The sequence below is a fragment of the Artemia franciscana genome, unplaced genomic scaffold, assembly GCF_032884065.1.
Source record: "Artemia franciscana unplaced genomic scaffold, ASM3288406v1 Scaffold_1091, whole genome shotgun sequence".
Classification (NCBI taxonomy): Eukaryota; Metazoa; Arthropoda; class Branchiopoda; order Anostraca; family Artemiidae; genus Artemia; species Artemia franciscana.
The window spans coordinates 44,207-70,172 of record NW_027062739.1 but is presented as its reverse complement, the minus strand read 5'-3'; the positions used below and the strand labels follow the sequence as shown (position 1 = coordinate 70,172).

Below are 25,966 nucleotides of genomic sequence, written 5' to 3'. Positions count from 1 at the left end.
CTGAAAGATCCACGGAATTTAAAAATTCAGATGGATAATTAACCGCCTCATTTGGTTCCAAAACTGTGTCGACTGACTTGTAAAGGACTGCCTGGTCTCGAATCTTGGTCAAAACAATATTGTTGATTTCGTGGACGTCTATATTTTTGGGTGCAAGAATCGCTCTTTCACTTAGCCATTTATTATTTTTATAATTGTTTAGAATATTTGGAAATACTTTTTCAATCAATTCATTTTTGGACGTCACTAAATTACAGAATTCAGCAGGTAGTTGTATACGTCCTGAAATTGAGTCTACTGGGAGCTTTCCGTTTCCAATTGCCAGCAATTGATCTGAAAATGTTTGACCAGAGTCATCGTTTTGCAATCGGACACGCATATTTGTAGTTAATTTTAATGTTTTTACGTGTGCCCATAAATTAGAATTTTTCAGGCAAGCATTCATTTCGTCTGCAGGGGTTGATCTAGGTATTATAGGTAATATTTGCCTGAAATCTCCCGCAAGCAACATTAATGTGCTGCCAAAGGGTTTCGAATTCCCTCGCAAATCTTTCAAACATTGATCCAGAGCCTCGAGCGATTTTTTTGTGTGCCATTGTGCACTCGTCCCAAACAATAAGCTTGCATTGCTGCAATACTTTACCCATCCCAGATGATTTGGAAATATTGCACGTGGGAGTTTCTGTAGAATGAAAATTCAGAGGCAATTTCAAAGCGGAATGAGCAGTTCTTCCACGAGGCAGCAACGTTGCGGCTATTCCGGACGACACAATTGCCAACGCTATATCATTTTTGATCGAATTGATGCCAGAATCAGTTTTATCACAAACGTTTTACCAGTACCTCCTGGCGCATCCAAAAAGAAAATTTCTCCAACGTTGTTATCGACACAGTGCATTATCGTATCATAAATTTCTTTTTGTTCCGACGTTAACTTGGAAATGTTATTTTGTACATACGACAATAGATCACTCGTACTGTAACTTCGTTCATGATCCAATTCTACACATGTCGAAACAGCAGCGGTACGATTAGGTGAAGGCATTCCCAAATCCTGAAGAGGTTTGTTTACCATACATACGCACAAATCTTCTATAATAACTAAAGTGTAGTTATAAATTTCTGATGTGAAATCAAAAGTCATATCTGACGTCTCTAACCATTTTCGATGGAGTATATCATCGGACATTTTTGATTTATTTTTTTTCCCATAACTCTGTAGGAGCTGATGGAGAGCAAGTTGTTAGTATGATGCCAAACAATGCAAGAATTTGACTTGGAGTTGAGGTTTTGCACGCGTCATTGATGCAGTTATCCCAGTCTTGGTCATTCTCCAATAAATTCAGAGCTTGGCATGCACCACGGTAAGTGTCATGTATAGTACCGTTTACAGTTCTCAAACACTCAAAGGACGTCGGACCGGGTACATTCACCAAAAGCAGGCGGAGAAAGAAGCATTCATGTTGATTGGGGTAAACGGTGTAGAGTCTTCCTATCGTGGTATCTTTGAAGATGGTAGGTTGGCCATCGACTGACTTACCCTGTTTTCGACATTCAAATACTTTATTTTTAGTATTCCACGTGTAATACGAAGGAACTTCAGTATACAGCAGTTTTTTTGCAAAAGAATCATTTTTGCATAGCGAAAAGAAAGCAGTTAACTTTGTATCCGGTTGATTCAGGGCTCTTTGTTGCACGTTGGTTTTTCGAGAAATAAACCCGTTGACCATTCTATAAATGTACCCCTAAGTGAACAACAGCTGGACTACGTTCATGTATCGGAAATGAAAGAATTCGCCAAACAGCTTCATTAGTGCTTATGTATCTTCAAGCCTGATATTGTACGATTTCGTCGATATCTTTGATTTCGGACTGCAAGCCACAACTGCCATGTCACTGCCTTTGTTGACGTATTTACATATGTATTTGATTGCCTTTACGGAGTTACAGTATTCAACGTTTATGTGTGCATTAAATGTTTTTGATAATAATGGGGAATATGGAACAACCCACTGGTTATCTACTTCGATGGTGGTACCGTTACGCTTCTTTAGTATTGCTGTTTTACCGCAATCTTTAGTAGATATTCTTCTATATTGTGGGTAACCATCATTGCCAGTAATCGTGTTGGATACTAAAAGTCGAGGATATTGCTTTGTGCACCTTCCTTTGGCCATGCATGGTGAATTTTTTTGTTCAGTGCACCGCAAGGTCCATGTATCATATTTTTTACAACAATATCATATAACCCCTTATCGACATTTTCATCAGGTATTTCAGCGGAAATCATATCATCAATTTCGTTAGAAGTAATTTTATTATGTAGCCAGATTAGTATATGTGCGTGTGGCAAACCTAGTTTTTGCCATTCCACTGAGTACATCCAGCATCGCACAGACCCAAACACTTCAAGTTTTACTATGTAGTTTATCAGTGATTTCAACTTTTGCCGGAAAACACGGGCCGTAATGTCATGTCTATGAACCGCCGATTGTCCTTGAAGTAAAGGCTGCTGTATCTCGTCCCAAGATTGATTACATGTAAATGTAATAAATAAATCTGGACGACCATAGAGACGAACATACACAATAGCATCTTGAGCATATTCATGCATATGACGGGGACTGCCAGCATATGACGATAGTAAAATCGTTAATCTTCCAACGTTTGTGGTATTACCGTCATTTACAACTGCATCTCGCAAATAAATGTATTGTTCAGAGCGGAGCTTGGTCTGATTCAGGCGGATATGTAGCAAACGTTCAGATTCAATTTTTGCATACATATCAACGACATATTGGTGAAACAATTGACGGCATTTTAAAATAAAATTGTCTTCATCCTGCCGAATAATTAGTCTATAGGAATAATAATGCATTGCACTGCATTTCTTATTCATTTCTTTGTTAGTGGCTGGATTCATCAATTTAATATTAAAGTGATAGCCGTCGGCTCCATCCCAAAAAATTATAGGATATTGTAGGGCATCGTAGCATCGATGAATTTCAGCAATTCTTACCAACTGAGCGTTTCACTTGTGAAAAATAATATCTCGAGGTAAAAACTGATCACCGACCATAACGATTGCCACTTCGTCGATAGTTGGAATATTGTATCTACGCACATGTTGGCCAGGAGGCGTTTTGCCAGCGGAAATAACAATTTTATGCGTATCAGTAGGCATCAAATCGATGGCTGTTTTGAACAGACGCACTAAATTATTATTTTCGTGGAAAAGATGTTGCAATTGGGAAACGATTGTCCTTTCAACGATTGGAGAAATTTCGCAACGTGCATTCAATTCAGAATTTATATCACTGATGAAGTACAATTTTAAAAATTTATGATTCTTGCCTGAGAATGGTAGAAGGGACCCTGCTCTATGATGAATTTGCCTTTTTACTTTGAAAGTATGCATAAATTGATCTGGATTTTCGATTTGGGCACCAAACGAGGTCATTTGGAAACATGAGTTATATTTTCTGATCTGTGATAAAAACGCTTAGATTCTGACGTAGTTCCAGTAAGCAAAGTGTTCAATGGCTCTGGTGGTGCAGCCAATAGAAGAGGTTTAACTTTTCCTGAGGCGCAACACATTCTCATTGTTTCACCATTGAATTTCAAGGCCTTGCAATAGGGACAAATTTTAGACATAGTCCCGATTTGAACACATCTACTCAAGCTATAATCATCGACTGGTCTCTACCTGAATGCCAGGCGATAATTTTCAGGTTGCTCTTGTGATTTCTCGGCACGCTTTTTTTTCTTACTTTCTCTATCAGCAGCAAGCCTGTTTTCTTGCTGTTCTTGTGATTCATCGGAACGCCTTCTTTTTTCACTTTCTCTTTTAGCAGCAAGTCTGGTTTCAGGTTGCTCTGGTAGTTCCTCGGCACGCCTTCTTTTTTTACTTTCTCTTTTAGCAGCAAGTCTGGTCTCGCGTTGCTCTGGTAGTTCCTCGGCACACCTTCTTTTTCACTTTCTCTTTTAGCAGCAAGTCTGGTTTCGCGTTGCTCTGGTAGTTCCCTCTTTCTCGGCAAGCTTTCTTTTCTTACTTTCTCTATCAGCAGCAAGTTTTTTGGCATAGACTCTTTGAGCAGCTTCCTCGGCTGTTGCCATTGTAGGTTCATCAGTCATTTTACAGTTAAACATTAATAGATTTTTCCGTGAACGAATGTCTTAAATACCTTTAATGACGTCATCGTCATAACAAACATGACGACAACTGACTACCTTAAATGACGTCATCGTCATAAAAAACATAACGACAACTAACTTCATGACGTCAGTCGACACCCCCAACACCTGGTTGGTGGGGCACTTCGCGCCCCCCAGGCCCCCTGCGTGCGTAAGTCGTTACGCAACATATTAGTTACGCGCCATTGTAGTTGTGTCCCTGTGTCCCACCTGTTAATAGATATATATATATATATATATATATACTAGCTGTTGGGGTGGCGCTTCGCGCCACCCCAACACCTAGTTGGTGGGGCGCTTCGCGCCCCCCCAAGCCCCCCCGCGCGCGTAAGTCGTTACGCGCCATATTAGTTACGCGCCATTGTAGTTGTGTCCCTGTGTCCCACCTGTGAATAGATATATATAAATATATGTTTTTAACTACGTAAAACATGCGAATATACAACGTCCCTGTGTCCCGGTCGTAATTTATATTCCCTGTGTCCCGGTCGTCATTTATATATCCCGCCTGTGCCCCCGGCGTCCCCGTTGTAGTTGTGTCCCTGTGTCCCGGTCGTCATTTATATTCCCTGTGTCCCGGTCGTGATTTGTGTCCGGGTGTCCCAGTCTGTAATTTCTCTTTGAGATTCCCGGTCGTCACTTATATTCCCTCTGTCTCGGTCGTCATTTGTGTCCCGGTCTGAAATTTCTCTTTGAGTGTTTTTTCTTTTTAGTTTATTTTTAGTTTTTTACCTTTTTTCTTTTTTCAGTTTTCTTTTTCTTCTTTATTTTTCAGCGTCACTATGAAGCACTTATCGACGAACCTTTGTTTTTTTAACTTAAATCTGGTAGGCATTGATGACCTTATCCAAGTCAAAATCCCATACCCAATCATCATCGCTATCATTTTCAGTTTTGATATGTTTTGACTCTCGCTGTCCAGGTGGATTTTCATCTAACTGCGCGGTTTTGCGTTCTTTAGCCGCAAGCCTGTTTTCTTGCTGTTCTTGTGATTCCTCGGAACGCTTTCTTTTCTTACTTTCTCTATCAGCAGCAAGTTTTTTGGCATAAACTCTTTGAGCAGCTTCCTTGGCTGTTGCCATTGTAGGTTCTTCAGTCATTTTACAATTAAACATTTTTCCGTGAACAAATTCTTAAATACCGTTAATGACGTCACCGTCATAGCAAAAATGACGACAACTAATTTCATGACGTCAGTCGACACAGAAACATGACGTCACCTGATCCACAGACAGACAGACAACTTATTTTTATATATATAGATATATATATGTTTTTAACTACGTAAAACATGCGAATATGCAAGATTCTTCACTGTCCCATTGTCTGTGCATATAAATAGATTGTCAGGTTTACTGACTCTTGAACATGCAACATATAATTGTCCATGGGAAAAACAATCCGTATTCAGATCTATACCTCATTATTCTAATGATGTGTCCCTGTGTCCCGGTCGTCATTTATATTCCTTGTGTCCCGGTCGTCATTTGTGTCCGGTTATCCCAATTTGTTATTTCTCTTTGAGTGTCCCGGTCGTAATTTATATTCCCTTTGTCCCGGTCGTCATTTGTGTCCCGGTCTGTGATTTCTATTCGAACAATCCCTGTGTCCCGGTCGTCATTTATATATCCCACCTGTGCCCCCGGCGTCCCCGTTGTAGTTGTGTCCCTAAGTCCCGGTCGTCATTTATATTCCCTGTGTCCCGGTCCTGATTTGTGTCCGGGTGTCCCAGTCTGCAATTTCTATTTGAGGTTCCCGGTCGTCATTTATATTCCCTTTGTCCCGGTCGTCATTTGTGTCCCGGTGTCCCTGTATGTAATTTCATCAGTTGACAAACATGACGTCAGTCGACAAACAACTTCATGACGCATACAGCTCAATCCTTATAAGGACGTCAGTCGACAAACATGACGTCAGTCGACACACAAACATGACGTCACTTGACACACACAGACAACTTATTTATATATATATATATATATATATATATATATATATATATATATATATATATATATATAACTTCTAAAATTCAAACAATATACAGGACCTTTTCGAGTACGGCAAGGATAAAACCAGCCTCATAATCCCATGTTTTGGCGGTTGTTTTTATATTGGAAGAACCCACCAACAATTAGCTCAACACGTCTATGACTACCTATACCATCCCATTTTGTTTTAGATTACCTCCATTATTGCCCCGTTAAATGCCTAATGCAACTGTTCATGGAGCCAGTTGAAATCGAAAACCATATCCATCAAAAGGTCACCCTTAATAGAGATACTGGATAAACTTATCTAAGACCTATTTATAATGAGCTTATTAATTCCGATCGTATTTATATATATCGAAAAAGTCATATTTCACAACCTAGTAGGATCAAAAAGCTTCATATGAAATGAATTGAATAGCCATTCACTATCAGTTTCTTTTTATTCAGTTACCCTTTGAACATACCTGGAAAGGGTCTTCTTTTAAGCTTAATGTTTGTTTTAAGTTTTTTTTATATTTTACTGTGGACTCTTTTTATTCTGCACTTCATACGGTCGAGCGGAAGTCTCGACCGAAACATTTGCATAGTTTTCTTCTATTTTTCGCTGGCTGCTACTATCCTCGTTTTCTCTTCTTTACATTTTTTTTTTCGTTTTGCTAACTTGGAACCTTCAGTGATTGTTGAGGGTAGGGTTTGAACTAAATCGAAACAACTATTTGTATCCTGGTTACAAAAAAGGCGTATCTTTTTTTTTCAGCGTAAAGGTTATTACGTGGAAATTTTCTGGAAACGTTGAAAGGGATGTTTAACTAAACAAAACCGCATTATTTGCACCCTGGTTGTCGCAAGGGCTAGCACCAATATCTCAAAAACGAAAAAGCTATACTACGGGTTTTATGTTGAACCTTCCAGGGACTGTCCATTATTCGTCCTTACTCTAGAGTAAGAGGGATGTTGAATTAAATGAAATAGCATTATGTACATCCAGGTTGTAGAAAAGCCGTATTTGTAACATCTTAAGAACACGTAAGCTGAATCTTTTAGTGAATATTGAACTGAATCAAAACAAAAATGTGCATCCTGGTTTCCATAAGAGCGGATATTCAATATCTAAGGAACGACCTTAACACTTTTCGAGGGGTGTTTGAACTTTCAGAGAGTTTTGAGCTAACTACGGCCATCCAGGTTGTCAAAAAGATGTATCTAGAATTTTCTGTTTTCCAAGGGGAGCGGCAAATACTCGGATACACGAAAAACAAGAAGCCATAAATTACTTTTTAGGAATGATAGTAAAAAAAAAACTTAGAAATCTCCAAAAAGTGCATTGAGATTTTCACAATGTTTACTGATAAATAGATGTTTGTTACAACAAAAGTCACTTTAAGCTGAGCTTTAAGCATTGCATTGCATAAGCTTAAGCATTTAAGCACTTTAAGCATTGGCAAAAAAAAGAAAATAACACAAAATATGCGCACAAAACAAAACATGGTACATAACAGTAACAATGAAAAAATATAACAATAGCAAATCTAAATACAGACATAATAAAGCACATGATACCATAAAAACTAACTCACATAATTACACAGTGTCACACATGGTAGATAGATATAAAGTGCTTTAAACACATATGGGCTATGGTAGAAAAAGGAAAAATAAGATGTTTCAATCATACTCCCTCCCCCCCACCAAAAAAATAGCAAGAGCTAAAAGCAGCTCATATGGCACTTGTGACGAGGTCAGAACCTAAAATTATTGTCAGTACTAGAGTTATCGATTTTGCTGTTCTTTGTTTATAGGCAATTGTCACAAAGATAAACTTGCAAATACAATGTTCCTGTAGAATCTTCTTCTTCAGTATTGTAACGTTTGTCCCACCAAGTTTCATCCCGATTTCTTTACTCCAAACGTTTTCAAGATTTCCGGTTTCCCCCTCCAACTCCCCCCAATGTCAAAGGATCCGGTCAGAATTTCAAATAAGGGCTCTGAGACACGGGGTCCTTCTTAATATCAAATTTCACTGAGATCCAATAATCCGTTCATAAGTTAAAAATACCTCTTTTTCCGAATTAACCGTCCACCCACTCCCCCCAGATGGTCGTATCAAGGAAGCGACTATTTATAATTCAATTTGGTCTTGTCCCCGATACACCTGCCAACTTTCATCATCCTAGCTTATCTGGAAGTGCCCGAACTAGCAAAACCAATACCGACAGACCGAAAGAAATTGCGATCGCTATATGTGACTTGGAAATTACCAGGTGCCATAAGAAAAAAGAAACTTACGGCGCAATCTGCAATTTTGACAGATTCTTGCTGGGATCAAACGGAGTTTCGTTTACTTCATCGTCCCAGTTTTCTTCACATTGAAGAACTGTACCCAGAGGTTTGGCGATGTTCCTCACCATAGCATATTCCTCGGCTAAATAATGCAAATAAAACATAAAAAAGTTTACAGGCACCAAAAAATGACACTGAAAATAATTTCCTAAACAACATCGAGATAAAAAATAGAGGTAATTGAAATTTTTGTTTTCCACTTGATTTATTTTTATTTAATTTATTTGGCGTCTTAAAAATGCTTGCATCTTTTTTCATCTTCTGAAAATAGGTATTCTCTGTCTAAGTAATTTTTTTCAATGAATATATGAATTTTTGGTTCCTGTCCATCTTCTTTCAAAGCTTTATCAAGTGATTATATTCAGTATAAGAAAAAGATTGACAGTTTTGCTTCAAAATAGTTTGCTTATTATACATCTTTATGCAATTGTTGGGACTTGTGTTAGGTTAGGTTATCTCTTTGAAAAAAAAATATCTACAAATTTGAAAAAAAGATATACATTCCTAAATGCATCCTAGCATTAATTAATGTTTGTTTTTAACATCTCATAGATTTTCATCAGACATTTTTTTTTACCTCATCACCTTTTTTGCTTCCTCAATTTTTTCTGTAACAGTCTTTGCATTAACAGCATTAGAACAATTATAAGTTTGAAGATGAACGATTTGCTCAAGAAGAGAGTAAAAGTAGGGAACATTTAGACATTCAATTATGACAATGAGAATCAATGACAGTGCTTCAATCCTTGAGCAGTATGGGAGTCTGTGGGCCCCTATGCCTCCAAACGGTTAATTAAACACAATTTTTATAATATCTTATATTTTCTATCTTCCCATTAATATTAAATGGTTCAGATGTTTGCATAAATCTTGACTTCAATAGTCAACCATTTATTTTTAATTATGGACTACAAGAGTTCCCAAAAGTTAAACACAGAGTGGAGAAATAGAAAAAAAGAGAAAAGAAAAGAAATACATTGATTTTATTTATAAACAATAACAAAAGGAGGGATACCAAAAAAAGACGGAGAAAAACAAGAAACAACAAAAAGAAAAATACACTTTACCAAGTATTCAGTAGAGAAATCATTATAACGCTGCAGGACGGGGGTGCATGTATAAGTTGGGAGTTCAATCAAAAACTGCAAGTTTGAATAAAGACTGTGAACTTACTTTCTCTGACCACAATTAAAAATAGACCAGAGAGGAACGAGAGTGAGCTGGTGAGCAACTAATAGGCTATTCTAAACTCAAATTAGGGTGCTAAACTTAGATTTGAACCGTTTGAAGCCAGGGTCGCATATGCAGCCCGGACCTTACAAGACAAATTTTTCATTGCCAGGTTTGCAACTTCTTTCAGATTCACTTCAACAGACATACCCAGGCAAGTAAGACTGCTAGCAAAAGGAACTTAAATGCCAGATATACTTACTCAACATCTGCTTCCTGCATAGTTAAACGCTAGAACAGCCGTCTGATCTCTGTTAAAATATAAGCTGGTATGCTCAAAATACTGATGGATAGGCCTACTCACATAAATTTTCTAATGCCTCTCTTCAACTTTGTCTGATCATGTCTAGGATCAAAACTTGTCATTTTTGGGTATGCTTCCACGGTCAAAATGAGTCAAATTTATCAAATGAGTCAAATAATTGCCACAGATTGTATAACATTATAATATTCCTCACATCTAAATAGCGACCGTATTTCAAATTTGAAAGTATTAGAAAATAAAAATGATAAAATTATTAACTTATCGGTTGGGCATTGTTTGACAACGATTGTTGGCATTATTGCAGCACAAACCTTGAATTAATTAAAAATTGCCAGGGATGCAAACTGGTCAGGGCTGCCAAAACTTGTGGTCATTTTTGGGTCTAATTTCCACGGTCAAAAGGAGCCAAATTTATCAAATGAGTCAAAGAATTACCACATATTGTGTAACATTATATTGTGACATATTCCTCACATCTACATACCTTACATCTAAATATTTTACAACAGTTTGAACGCAAGATAAACCATAGCTTCAGACTTTTGCTGATAGACCTAACTTAAAATTATTATCAAGATCAAAATTATCGATAAAACCAAATTTAGCATATTCATTAGTTTCTGATTAGTATGCATGCATAAATTAGTATTAACAAATAAATAACAATTCAAACTAGATTTTAAGGGCTATTCAAACTACTGCACTGGCACTGTTTACAAGATTACAGGTGATGGTATGACTATTATCTCGGAAGGAGAGGGGTACATGGTCCTGTAGTAGACAGAATCTTTAGTCTGGTTTAAGTTTAAACAGACAGGAACTCCTTTTTTTAACATATCATTACATTCTGAAAAATAAATCGATCTTCATTAGTCGAATATGCAGTATCTTTTCATTAAAAAATATCTGAAATGTGCAGAAATTCAATTGGTGAATTGTTTATCGTACATTTCATAAATTTTATTTAGACATCAATTTCCTATATTTTTGAATGAAACATAATCAAAACAAATGGTTTTGACAAAAAAAGCATCCTATAAAATAGATAATTAAATTCTAAGTCACGAATGCAACTATTCAGAATTTTTTTCTTTCAATATCTAAAATACCCTTCAGAGACGTGGTAGCCCGACTCTTTTCATGGTAGTTCTTATTTTTAAACTTTCGCCAAGATTATTGTTGCGATGGTTGAAGTGAAAACTGTTCGAAACACACACAAAAAAAAACTTAAATGACTCTGGAGGATTGAGGCAGGGCGAGGCCCCCACTTTTATTTACAATAATTTTTATTCATTTTAGGTTTCAGTTACTCATCCACAGTAATTTCTGGTTGTTTTGAGTATGAGTCGAGGGCGTGTCTAGGATTCATGTTCGCAGGGAATGGGGGTATTTTACACAAAAGAACCTCCTGGGATAAGGCCTTGGTAGGAGTTAATATATAACTATAAATATTCCCGGTTATTGCTTTAATTTCACTCTTGCTTTTCTTAGAAAAACCTTTCTAACAGAAAATGTTATTTTTAATATTGCAAACAATCTCTTTCACTTTTTGTTTCTAATTAAAACTTCCATTATTCTAGGGAACAGAAACAAATATATATATATATATATATATATATATATATATATATATATATATATATATATATATATATATATATATATATATATATATATATATATATATATATATATATATATATATATATATATATATAAACATATATATATATATACATATATATATATATATATATATATATATATATATATATATATATATATATATATATATATATATATATAGATATATATATATATCTATATATATAAAAATAAGTTGTCTGTCTGTCTGTGGATGGATCAGGTGACGTCACCTGAAAAAACTGGATCAGGTGACGTCAAAACTGAAAAAACTAAAAAAAGGCAAAAACTACAAAAAAAACTAAAAACTAATAAACAAAATAAAAAAGCTAAAAAACTAAAAAAACTAAAAAAAGGCAAAAACTACAAAAAAAACTAAAAACTAATAAAAAAGCTAAAAAACTAAAAAAACTAAAAAAAGGCAAAAACTACAAAAAAAACTAAAAATTAATAAAAAAAATAAAAAAGCTAAAAAACTAAAAAAACTAAAAAAACTAAAAAAAGGTAAAAAACTAAAAAAACTAAAAACTAAAAAAAACTACAAAAAAGGAAAAAACTGAAAAATAAGCTAAAATAAAGGTAAAAACCAATAAAAAACTAAAAAAAAACCTGAAAAAACTAAAAAAAGGCAAAAACTACAAAAAAAAACTAAAAACTAATAAAAAAAAGTAAAAAAGCTAAAAAACTAAAAAAACAAAAAAAACTAAAAAAAGGTAAAAAACTAAAAAAAATAAAAAATAAAAAAAAAACTAAAAAAAGGAAAAAACTGAAAAATAAGCTAAAATAAAGGTAAAAACCAATAAAAAACTAAAAAGAAAAAAAGGAAAAAACTAAAAAAAATTTTCATCTAAAAAACTAAAAAAAACTAAAAAAGGTAAAAACTAAAAGAACTAAAAAAGAAAAAAATAAATGACGAAACTCAAAGAGAAAGCGACCAGGACAAAACGAATGTTCGATTAGCAATCAACAAAGCACCGGGACACAGGGAGTATAAATGACGACCAGGACATAAGTAAAAAAAAAAAACTATCTATATATATAAAAATAAGTTGTCTGTGGATCTGTGGATCGTGGATCAGGTGACGTCACCTGAAAAAACTGGATCAGGTGACGTCAAAACTGAAAAAACTAAAAAAAGGCAAAAACTACAAAAAAAACTAAAAACTAATAAAAAAAATAAAAAAGCTAAAAAACTAAAAATAATAAAAAAAGGCAAAAACTACAAAAAAAACTAAAAACTAATAAAAAAGCTAAAAAACTAAAAAAACTAAAAAAAGGCAAAAACTACAAAAAAAACTAAAAATTAATAAAAAAAATAAAAAAGCTAAAAAACTAAAAAAACTAAAAAAACTAAAAAAAGGTAAAAAACTAAAAAAACTAAAAACTAAAAAAAACTAAAAAAAGGAAAAAAACTGAAAAATAAGCTAAAATAAAGGTAAAAACCAATAAAAAACTCAAAAAAAAACTGAAAAAACTAAAAAAAGGCAAAAAACTACAAAAAAAACTAAAAACTAATAAAAAAAAGTAAAAAAGCTAAAAAAACTAAAAAAACTAAAAAAACTAAAAAAAGGTAAAAAACTAAAAAAAATAAAAAATAAAAAAAAACTAAAAAAAGGAAAAAACTGAAAAATAAGCTAAAATAAAGGTAAAAACCAATAAAAAACTAAAAAGAAAAAAAGGAAAAAACTAAAAAAAATTTTCATCTAAAAAACTAAAAAAAACTAAAAAAGGTAAAAACTAAAAGAACTAAAAAAGAAAAAAATAAATGACGAAACTCAAAGAGAAAGCGACCAGGACAAAACGAATGTTCGATTAGCAATCAACAAAGCACCGGGACACAGGGAGTATAAATGACGACCAGGACATAAGTAAAAAAAAAAAACTATCTATATATATAAAAATAAGTTGTCTGTGGATCTGTGGATCGTGGATCAGGTGACGTCACCTGAAAAAACTGGATCAGGTGACGTCAAAACTGAAAAAACTAAAAAAAGGCAAAAACTACAAAAAAAACTAAAAACTAATAAAAAAAATAAAAAAGCTAAAAAACTAAAAAAACTAAAAAAAGGCAAAAACTACAAAAAAAACTAAAAACTAATAAAAAAGCTAAAAAACTAAAAAAACTAAAAAAAAGGCAAAAACTACAAAAAAAACTAAAAACTAATAAAAAAATAAAAAAGCTAAAAAACTAAAAAAACTAAAAAAACTAAAAAAAGGTAAAAAACTAAAAAAACTAAAAACTAAAAAAAACTAAAAAAAGGAAAAAAACTGAAAAATAAGCTAAAATAAAGGTAAAAACCAATAAAAAACTAAAAAAAAACTGAAAAAACTAAAAAAAGGCAAAAACTACAAAAAAACTAAAAACTAATAAAAAAAAGTAAAAAAGCTAAAAAACTAAAAAAACTAAAAAAACTAAAAAAACTAAAAAAACTAAAAAAAGTAAAAAACTAAAAAAAAATAAAAAATAAAAAAAAAACTAAAAAAAAAGGAAAAAAACTGAAAAATAAGCTAACATAAAGGTAAAAACCAATAAAAAACTAAAAAGAAAAAAAAGAAAAAACTAAAAAAAATTTTCATCTAAAAAACTAAAAAAAACTAAAAAAGGTAAAAGCTAAAAGAACTAAAAAAGAAAAAAATAAATGACGACACTCAAAGAGAAAGCGACCAGGACAAAAGGAATGTTCGATTAGCAATCAACAAAGCACCGGGACACAGGGAGTATAAATGACGACCAGGACACAAGTAAAAAAAAAATTAACAAAACTAAAAAGAAGGTAAAAACTACAAAAAAACTAAAAAGAAAAAAAAAAACTAAAAACTAATAAAAAAAACTAAAAAATCTAAAAATCTAAATAAACTAAAAAAGAAAAAAAAAGGAAAAAAAAATAAAGGAGAAAAACAAAACTAAAAAACGAATGTATATACAGACCGGTACACCGGGATACAAATGACGACCGGGACACAGGGAATATAAATGACGACCGGGACACAGGGACACAACTACAACGGGGACACCGGGGGAAACAGGGGGATATAAATGACGACCGGGACAAAAAAACTAAAAAGAAAAAAAAACTAAAAACTAATAAAAAAACTAAAAAATCTAAAAATCTAAATAAGCTAAAAAAGAAAAAAAAAAGGAAAAAAATAAAGGAGAAAAACAAAACTAAAAAACGAATGTATATACAGACCGGGACACCGGGATACAAATGACGACCGGGACACAGGGAATATAAATGACGACCGGGACACAGGGACACAACTACAACGGGGACACCGGGGGAAACAGGGGGATGTAAATGACGACCGGGACACCGGGACAGGGAATGGTCGATTAGCAATCACCATCAACAAAGCTCAAGGGCAATCATTAGAATCATGAGGTATAGATCTGAATACAGATTGTTTTCCCATGGACCATTATATGTTGCATGTTCAAGAGTCGGTAAACCTGACAATCTATTTATATGCAAAGACAATGGGACAGCAAAGAATGCTGTATATTCGCAAGTTTTACGTAGTTAAAACCATATATATATATATATATATATATATATATATATATATATATATATATATATATATATATATATATATATATATATATATATATATATATATCTATATTCACAGGTGGGACATAGGGACACAACTACAATGGCGCGTAACTATTATGGCGCGTCACGACTTACGCGCGCGGGGGGGCTTGGGGGGGCGCGAAGCGCCCCCACCAACTAGGTGTTGGGGTGGCGCGAAGCGCCACCCCAACAGCTAGTATATATATATATATATATATATATATATATATATATATATATATGGGCTAATTTCCGTCTTTCTCATCATCCGAAACCATCGAGTGTTCTTGATGGCTTGGAAAATGATTTTGATTTATTTATTGATAAGTGGTGTAAGAAAGAGAATAAAAATAAAGAGAGTTTTCAAAGTTGGAAGAATTTAATTATTAGTAGAGTAAGAAATAAAATATATTCTAACTTAAAAAATAGTAACACTAAATCATTATTTTATAATGCGAAGATTAAACAAGCAATTGCTAATCTAAAGAATGAATTTGTAATTGTGCCAGTGGATAAAGCTAATAATAATTTTGCCATAATTGGTCAGAAGCTGTATTGTGATATCTTAAAAAGGGAGTTATGCACAACTAATGTTTATGAAAAGGTAAATATAGAGGATGAGAATTTAATTGAAAAGACTGAAGAAATACTTTTTAAAAACTTTAATATTAAAATAAATGACAATGATAAAAAGTTCCCTTTCCTATATTGGACTGTAAAATTTCATAAGAATCCCCCTAAACCACGGTTTATTGCTGGAGCAGCTAAATGTCCAACCCGCATTGCTGCTACTGACCTCTCTTTAATTTTAAAGGAAATTGTAAATAAACTTAAAACCTATTGTTCTGGTATTAAAAAATTTTCGAATTTTAATCCATATTGGAGTGTTAATAATTCACTGCAGGTGATAGATTCTTTAACAATGGTTTCAGCTAAAAGAATTGAGTCTTTCGATTTTGCGACAATGTATACTAATTTATCACTTAATTTAGTGTTTGATAATTTAAAAACTGTTATAAAGAAATCTTTCCTCTTATCTAGTAAAAGGTTCTTAAAAATAGACAGTTATAATAAAAAAGCCATATGGACAAACTGCTTTAATACTACAGTTAACTTGAGATGTTACAGCTTGGATATGATTTTTGAGTTATTGGAATTTGTTTTATACAATACTTATATAAGATTTGGGGGTGATTTGTAAAAGCAAATTATGGGAATTCCCATGGGAGGGAATGCCAGCCCATTTATAGCTGACTTGTTTTTAAGTCAACTAGAATATAAATATATGATGGATAAGAATAATCCAATTAATTGAAAACATGCTTTGTCAAATAAAAAAAGATATTTAGATGATATTTTGGTCTTAAATTGTAAGGATTTCATTGATATTTCTAAAAATATATATCCATCAGAGCTTATTCTTGAGCCTAGTCATGGCGCTGGTCATGAAGTTCATTTCTTAGATTTAAATATTAATATTTGTGATAATAATAAATTAAGTTTTAAAATGTATAATAAAACATATAATTTTGATTTTGAAGTGATTAGTTTCCCATTCCCTGAAAGTAATATACACTCAAATATCACATATTCAGCGTTTTTCTCACAGTTACTTCGTTATGCAAGGATTAGTAGTAATTATATTGATTTTAAAAATAGATGTAAAATCTTAAGCCAAAAATTGATATCAAGAGGTTTTTCTGCAAATAAATTAACTTGGCAATTTAAAAAATTTAGTTTTCATTATAACGAACTTTTAAATAAATATCATTGAATTATCTAGAAATACTTAAAGAAATTTTTAACTAATTTCGGAGGTTCGAGAAATGTTGTCACAGCGCCATTTATTTTGAATTGAGTTTCTAATTGAGCGGATTTTTTTAAAAAATTAGCCACATGGTAAAGATGAATTCTATAATTGTTTAGTTCATTCAGGTTTTTTGCAATGTGTTAATATTTGTGATTTGGTAAAATTTATAATATTTAGTTTACCTATTGTTGCTAAAGGGAGGGATATATTAACAAGATAAGCTTGTTTTGGTTTTACTTGGTTGTTTTACATTTGCTGTTTTTTTTTTCATAGGCATGTATTTTGGGGGTGATATCTGACGCGGGGATGCCATGGATATTCTGTGGTAGCCACAACACTGTGCTGGGTGGAGAATTTAGAGGGGCGAAACCCTATATAGGCCAGTGTATTCTCCTGATGAGCCTTTATGTTGGGTGTTGCCTCTGAATTATTTGTCTATATTATTTTTTCTATTGTTCGGTAAATGACGACTTATACTTATTGACGACATGACTGCCTGTCCATGGATTATTCTTTATGGTTGATTCTGTGTGGCTATGCTGTTTGACCTATGTGATTGTATGGATGAGTAGGGTTAAGGCCTCATTCAAGTGCTGGTCTATATTAATCACTAATTTAGGAAAACAGTCTTCCTTTTCTCCTTCTGTCTCTTTTTTTTTTTTTTTTTTTTTTTTTTTTTTTGTGTTTGTGCTGTAGCATTGGTGATTTCTCTTTTCATGATATACATATATATATATATATCTATATATATATAAAAATAAGTTGTCTGTCTGTCTGTGTGTCAGGTGACGTCATGTTTCTGTGTCGACTGACGTCTTGAAGCTAGTTGTCGTCATTTTTGCTATGACGGTGACGTCATTAACGGTATTTAAGACATTTGTTCACGGAAAAATGTTTAACTGTAAAATGACTGAAGAACCTACAATGGCAACAGCCGAGGAAGCTGCTCAAAGAGTTTATGCCAAAAAACTTGCTGCTGATTGAAAAAGTAAGAAAACAAAGCGTTCCGAGGAATCACAAGAACAGCAAGAAAACAGGCTTGCAGCTGATAGAGAAAGTAAGAAAATAAAGCGTGCCGGGGAATCACAAGAACAGCAAGAAAACAGGCTTGCGGCTAAAGAACGCAAAACCGCGCAGTTAGATGAAAATCCACCTGGACAGCGAGAGTCAAAACATATCAAAACTGAAAATGATAGCGATGATGATTGGGTTTGGGATTTTGATTTGGATAAGGTCATCAATGCCTACCAGATTTAAGTTAAAAAAACAAAGGTTCGTCGATATGTACTTCATAGTGACGCTGAAAAATAAAGTAGAAAAAGAAAACTGGAAAAAGAAAAAAGGTAAAAAACTAAAAAAAAAACTAAAAAGAAAAAACACTCAAAGAGAAATTACAGACCGGGACACAAATGACGACCGAGACAGAGGGAATATAAATGACGACCGGGAACCTCAAAGAGAAATTACAGACTGGGAAACCCAGACACAAATCACGACCGGAACACAGAGAATATAAATGACGACCGGAACACAGGGACACAACTACAACAGGGACGCCGGGGGCACAGGCGGGATATATAAATGACGACCGGGACACAGGGATTGTTCGAATAGAAATTACAGACCGGGACACCCGGACACAATTGACGACCGGGACACCGGGACACAGGGAATATAAATGACGACTGGGACACTCAAAGAGAAATTACAAACTGGGACACCGGGACACAAATGACGACCGGGACACAGGGAATATAAATGACGACCGGGACACAGGGACACATCATTAGAATAATAAGGTATAGATCTGAATACGGATTGTTTTTCCCATGGACAATTATATGTTGCATGTTCAAGAGTCAGTAAACCTGACAATCTATTTATATGCACAGACAATGGGACAGCGAAGAATGTTGTATATTCGCATGTTTTACGTAGTTAAAAACATATATTTATATCTATCTCTATTCACAGGTGGGACATAGGGACACAACTACAATGGCGCGTAACTAATATAGCGCGTAACGACTTACGCGCGCGGGGGGGCTTGGGGGGGGGGGGCGCGAAGCGCCCCACCACCTAGGTGTTGGGGTGGCGTTATTTATAATAATGTTATTTATAACATTTTGGGATTACATAATTGTTTTAATTCTTTTTTATTTTTACGCAAGTCAAACCTCGCTCCACTGATTTGTTGAAATAAAATTAGAAACTCACACAAATAAACATAATAAATTGGCTGATGCAAGTAAGTATAACTTCCTACGCTCAAAGCTCTAAATTTTATACAATCAAATTGCCTACTGCCACTTTATATCTAGGAGATGTTGCTTCAAAGACATTGACATATGCTAAGGCAATATCCAGGGGAGGAGAGGGGGGTTTACGTAGTTTGACACCCTCTCCCCAAAAACACGGTCCGACTCGTGAAAGCGTAACAAAATACATATAAACAAATTTTGATGTTTCTCTTATTTTTCGTTGTACACCCCCCTAGCCCAAACAAACATTCTGGATAAGCCCTTGACACATGAATACTAGTTATATGGAAGATAGCTATACAGAGCAATATTTGTATCAGAATGCATATTTTGCAGTACGATTAGCCAAACTATACGTTTCTATTAATTATATATTAATTATATATATATATATATATATATAATATGTAATATATAATTATATATAATATATATATATATATATATATATATATATAATATATATATATATATATATATATATATATATATATATATATATATATATATATGCATAATATATACAAAATATATGATATATATATATATATTAATAAGTTTCTATATTAATAGTTTTATTAATGGTTATTTCTTTCCCTGTTTCTGCTTAAAAATCAAATCATCAGAATGAAATTTAAATTTTGAACATTCAGGATGGGGATTATTAATCACATCAATTGAAAGTCAGCGTAATTGTGGGTGGTTAACAAACGAAACGACTAAATAATCTAAAATAAAAAAATTATTATAAACAATTACATTTATATAATGTACAAATACGTTAATTACAAATAATTACGATAATTAGTAAAGGATCTCCAAGGACGCATTAAATCCAAGTTTTTACAAGTCTCGGGTTGATCATATAAATTGAAAATCTGCCTAATTTAGGTTTTCTACAATACTAGACACATAACTACACATAACTATAAATACTAGACACATAAACGCCAGGTTTCTACACAAGTTAAGGATATTTGCATATTACTTACCAGGAGGATTGGCATTTAATGCTATCTTCCTACCCGGACACATATTTTCGTGTGATATCATCTCAGTCTTTAAAAAAATATGCGTTTGATTAAACCTGCATGATGTCATTTTTGCGGCCAACTCTGGATGATTCTAAGAAAAAAAATTATAGTCATGTTCACTAACTTTTTATCCTAATTTTTTTCAGCTTTAGGCACATGCCACCTTTACTTTTTTTTCCATTGGGTGTTCAGTGTCCATTATAAAATAATTTCGTAAAATAAGTTTTCAGATATCTTGAACACATTTAGGCTTGTATTTTTCACACATGTTCAAAATTCAAGCTTTCAATTTAAACTTCTGTACAAACCCCAAAAAGTGTCAACACACACAATATAAAGAGGCTCAAGCCAGAGACACAAGGTCGTTGACAAAAACCTGAAATGTTCCAATACTTCTTTCCCCTGAAGGATATTCCAAGTCTCCTGACCCCTAAGATAAGGATCCCCTCTTGCCCTCCCCCCACAATAAAAAAGATGTTGCTACGTCAAAAAGGTTAGTTACTCTGTATATGGTACCAGTGTTTTTTGTGTGTTTTTTTTTCTATTTTTTATGGACTAAGCCTGCTTTTTTTTCACTTTGACAAATCTGCTTCCTCCTTTTTGTATGTGCCAAATACAGTCCTAAGGAACAAACTTAAGGCTTTTTTGGAAGAACTGGAGTGTGAATTTGATGAAAGTTACATATTGAATTCAGGAACACAAAGAAAACATAAGTTACTCTTTTGGTGCAAGTTTTCATTTATGCAATACACTAAATGAGCAAAACTCATGGCACTTAGCAATAATAGTAAAATGTAATTAAAGCGGGATATGCCAACGTTAATTGATTTTTATTTCTGTGCCTTCTCAAAAATTACGTTTATAATGTGCCCAACGAGATTTTTATCTATATGAGACAATTGTACCCATTTCCATGAAAAGCTTCAGAGATGGGACGCAAGGCGTCAGGATTATAGCTTGAATCAACGCTTGAAATTATCCATACTATAAACAGCTTTAACAAGATTTTAAATATCATGGTTTATTCCAGGAAACCGTTTCCAGGAAAAGCTTCATTTCCATGCGTCAGGATTATAGCTTGAATCAAAGCTTGAAATTATCCATACTATATAAAGATTTTGAATATCATGGTTTATTCATTTGTAAACTCTCTTTCTTCCCCAAAACCTCCTTTTATAGTTTACCTTAAGACTCAATGAGTTCAAAAATTTGAGTGTAAAATGCTAATTTTTGAGGTATCAGGACCCCCATCAATAAACACACACAACAATCTAGAACCCCTGTTCCATAATAGCTGATGCACGATTATACATCACTGCATATAATTTTATGAAACATCAACTGAATCAGCTTAGTTCAATAAAGCTATAGAATAAATGTTTCAGGTTTTAGAATCGGGTTTCGGGTTTAAAACCGACTGGCTTCTAAAACCAGGAAGCTTAATATATTGTTTTTTGATATTTTTGAATCGATTAAAAACTTGTTAATTTCCAGTCTATAGCAACTAGACATAGAACCTAATTTTATGAAACATCAAATTAATCAGCTTAGTTCAATAAAGCTATAGAATAAATGTTTATGTTAACACATTGTTGGAATGACATGACTTTTTAGGAACGAAGTTGCCACCACGTGATACTACTCCTTCTAATTATATATTGTTTTTGGATGTTTTTGAATCGATTAACAACCTGTTAATTTCCAGTCTACAGCAACTAGACCCTCTCTGGGACAAAATCATACTTCGCAGGAAACGCAACATTACTGTAGCAGTTTTTTCGATTGCTTGAAGGAGACAATAAAACTTTAAATTTTTGCTAGAATATGCAATTTCTCAAGTTTTTAGGACCACTGGTTTGATACGACCTCTATGGAAAAAGGACACCCAGCTTTGATAATCCTTAAAAAATCCAACATTTTTGAACATAAACACTTGAAACTGCTATAACCATGGAACTCTGAAGTGGTAAATTCGAGCGTGTCATTTCCGTCAAGATTACTTGCTCTCTTGTGATGTTTACTCTCAATCTCAAAAATCATGACTCATGCTCAATAATCATGCCTCATCTATTACAACCACATCGATTCAGCATCGCTTAGGGCTTTAGTATTCGCCTCTTGAGACCTCAGTCGCTTAAATCGAATAGAAAAGGGATCGTTATAGGAATCGTAACCTATATCAAATGTTTCAAGAATTCAAACTGGGTTTATTATTTAGGCTGTCAGAATAAGCAAGAGAATAACATAATCTTAGATTAATGTGTGATAGGTAATGGATGAATTAATATATAGGACAGGAATATTTCCCTTAGAAAGACTAAGAACCACTGCCAGGAGTGCCATCCTTTGAGATTTTGCCCTAAACTTTATAAAAATATACTTTGTGACAAAATATTTGTGACTATGATTATCTTAGTCTTTATATTATGTACCTTTTCATCCATATACACAAATTGATTACGACTGAATTCTACCCTTGAAATGGATACAATGGGACCTTCGATGTGCTGAATTTGAGGGTGTAATTTTCGTCAAAATCACTTACTCTCTTGTGGGGTTTTCTCTCTTTCTTTAAAATCGAATGAATATTTTCAGGCTTGTAACTTTTGATGGGCAATTTTAAGCTTGATGAATTGTATATAGTTGAAATCGCCTTACAAAGCTAATCGCAACAATGTAGACTAGATATTGGAAACAACGCTTCAATTCTTAGAGTTTCACTTATTAGGAATCTATTTCACACCTTACTTGCTGTTCATTACCATAAACTCTTTTACTCAAATTGCACTGTTCTTAACCCTAAGCATATAATTTTTAACTCGTACGAAAGAAATTTATTTTCTTTCGTCGTTTTAGTCGATGTCCACAAAAAACTCAACATTGTAGAAAACAGAGAGTTAAGCTAATTCATTCGATCAATGAGTCAGCCATACCACGTGCTGACTATCCAATCGAAGTGATTGCACAAACAATACATGCTACGTAAATAAAAATCCTACAGAAGTAGCATTTCTAACAGAAACATGCACTTCTACAGTCTTTGTCCCCCTCCATACAAAAGAAAAAAATTGGATTTTTCATGATTTTCCTAGTGATTTCATATATTCTTCTACATATTTTTTTTCTAAAGTTTTTGTGTTTCTTATTTAAAGTTTAACTTAAACTAAAGGTTAAAGTAGCCTTAATAGAGCAAATGACTAAAAGTTTTACATTTTGTGCAGTCCTGGGGGGAGGCTGAAATGGCTTCCTCCCAAGTAAATTTTTGTCCCCCCCCCTCTAGAGGATTAGATGTATGAGCACCGCAAGTCTACTATAAAGTCACAAATTATAAATTTATCTTATTAATAATGAAAATAAAAAGTTATTGGTTACCTCTGCACACTTTACGAGATGGCGCTGGATACGGTCTTCATACAAAACATGAACCGGATCATAAGGGCATACGTAATCTGGCTTTACAACAGGGTCGTTGTTATGTACATTTCTTGGCGTCATTTTCCTACCTAAAAAAGAAGGATAATTAAAATGATGAAAAAGTGAGAGCAAAACTGAGGTAGTAAAGTTCCGCAAATAAGTTCCAAGCAAATAGTTCCGCAAATATAGCAAATGCAAAATTTGGTCATCGAGTTTGTTGTTCTTTTTTTAAATACAGAAATCAAATTTCTTGAATGGTTTCATTACTAAAACATTTCTGTAATTTCACACATTGATTTGATCAAATCTGCAACTAAATTTAAAACATTAAAGAATAGATTCACGTTATAAATGACAAGCAAATAGCATGGTTGAAAAAAGAAATGACCATAGTATTTCAATACAGCTAAACAAGGGCACCCGCAATAATGAAAAAAATAATTTACCACCTAAATAAATTTTAGGATAGAATATGGTTCCAAAAAACAAAAAAAGTAGTTCGTCAACGAGTTGAGTATCATGTCTACGTCATTAACTAGTGATTTTAACTCTAGTACCATTGAAAGGAAAAAATTAAATCCAATTCCTGTTCCGCAAGTTCAGTGTATAAAATTCAAGGATGTGCCAGTGTTACCAGATGTCTGGTTTAAAGTTCCACTGAAATAATAGTAAAATCACTCGATTTTATGGATCTGGGCAAAAACTATTAAAGTTCAAGCATCTGTCCTTTTTAACCGGATCTTGAAAAGGGTAACAAATTGAAGACAGGACTGTGACGATTTTACCCATTTTAATATCACAATATTGACACTTGAATACACAGGTAAACAAAAGGCAGATATACAAATGGAGACACTTAATTTTTACATATCAAATAAAATAAAATTCAACAAAATTTAAAAGGTGAGGTTTCATGGCAAATAAATTAACCACTTTTTCAATATCCACTTCTTATTCAAGGACAGATGAGTGGAATAGTTCGCTGACACGGTCCTCTGACATCGCACTTCTTATCCATTTTTTACTCCTATTAGCGTGCTGAAAATGGTACACATATTTAATAAGACTCCAGATTGTCATTTTGAGAGAGATATATATTTATTGATTAAACTAAAAAAAATATCAGCATATATATATATATATATATTTATATACATATATATATATATATATATATATATATATATATATATATATATATATATATATATATATATATATATATATATATATATCTTCTATATATATAAAAATAAGTTGTCTGTGGATGGATGGATGGATGTGTCAGGTGACGTCACCTGAAAAAACTGGATCAGGTGACGTCAAAACTGAAAAAACTAAAAAAAGGCAAAAACTACAAAAAAAACTAAAAACTAATAAAAAAAATAAAAAAGCTAAAAAACTAAAAAAACTATAAAGGTAAAAACCAATAAAAAACTAAAAAAAAAACTGAAAAAACTAAAAAAAGGCAAAAACTACAAAAAAAACTAAAAACTAATAAAAAAAGTAAAAAAGCTAAAAAACTAAAAAAACTAAAAAAACTAAAAAAAGGTAAAAAACTAAAAAAAATAAAAAATAAAAAAAAACTAAAAAAAAGGAAAAAACTGAAAAATAAGCTAAAATAAAGGTAAAAACCAATAAAAAACTAAAAAGAAAAAAAGGAAAAAACTAATAAATGACGACACTCAAAGAGAAAGCGACCAGGACAAAAGGAATGTTCGATTAGCAATCAACAAAGCACCGGGACACAGGGAGTATAAATGACGACCAGGACATAAGTAAAAAAAAAAAAACTATCTATATATATAAAAATAAGTTGTCAAACTAAAAAAAGGCAAAAACTACAAAAAAAACTAAAAACTAATAAAAAAGCTAAAAAACTAAAAAAAACTAAAAAAAAAGGCAAAAACTACAAAAAAAAACTAAAAACTAATAAAAAAAATAAAAAAGCTAAAAAACTAAAAAAACTAAAAAAACTAAAAAAAGGTAAAAAACTAAAAAAACTAAAAACTAAAAAAAAACTAAAAAAAAGGAAAAAACTGAAAAATAAGCTAAAATAAAGGTAAAAACCAATAAAAAACTAAAAAAAAAACTGAAAAAACTAAAAAAAAGGCAAAAACTACAAAAAAACTAAAAACTAATAAAAAAAGTAAAAAAGCTAAAAAACTAAAAAAACTAAAAAAACTAAAAAAACTAAAAAAA

At 32.8% G+C, this 25,966-nt stretch overlaps 1 protein-coding gene across 1 annotated transcript in view; it reads right to left on the bottom strand.

The window, feature by feature from the left end:
* Window positions 1-23,860, bottom strand: part of LOC136042318 (uncharacterized) — a 40,819-nt gene extending 16,959 nt beyond the window's left edge. The window contains exons 1-3 of the mRNA XM_065727270.1: window positions 23,723-23,860; window positions 20,309-20,441; window positions 8,475-8,610 (exon numbers count right to left, since the gene is read on the bottom strand). Coding sequence (XP_065583342.1) covers window positions 8,475-8,610; window positions 20,309-20,441; window positions 23,723-23,845 — 392 coding nt within the window. The 5' untranslated portion in view covers window positions 23,846-23,860. The remainder of the gene's footprint in view (window positions 1-8,474; window positions 8,611-20,308; window positions 20,442-23,722) is intronic.
* Between the last annotated feature and the right edge of the window lie 2,106 nt (window positions 23,861-25,966).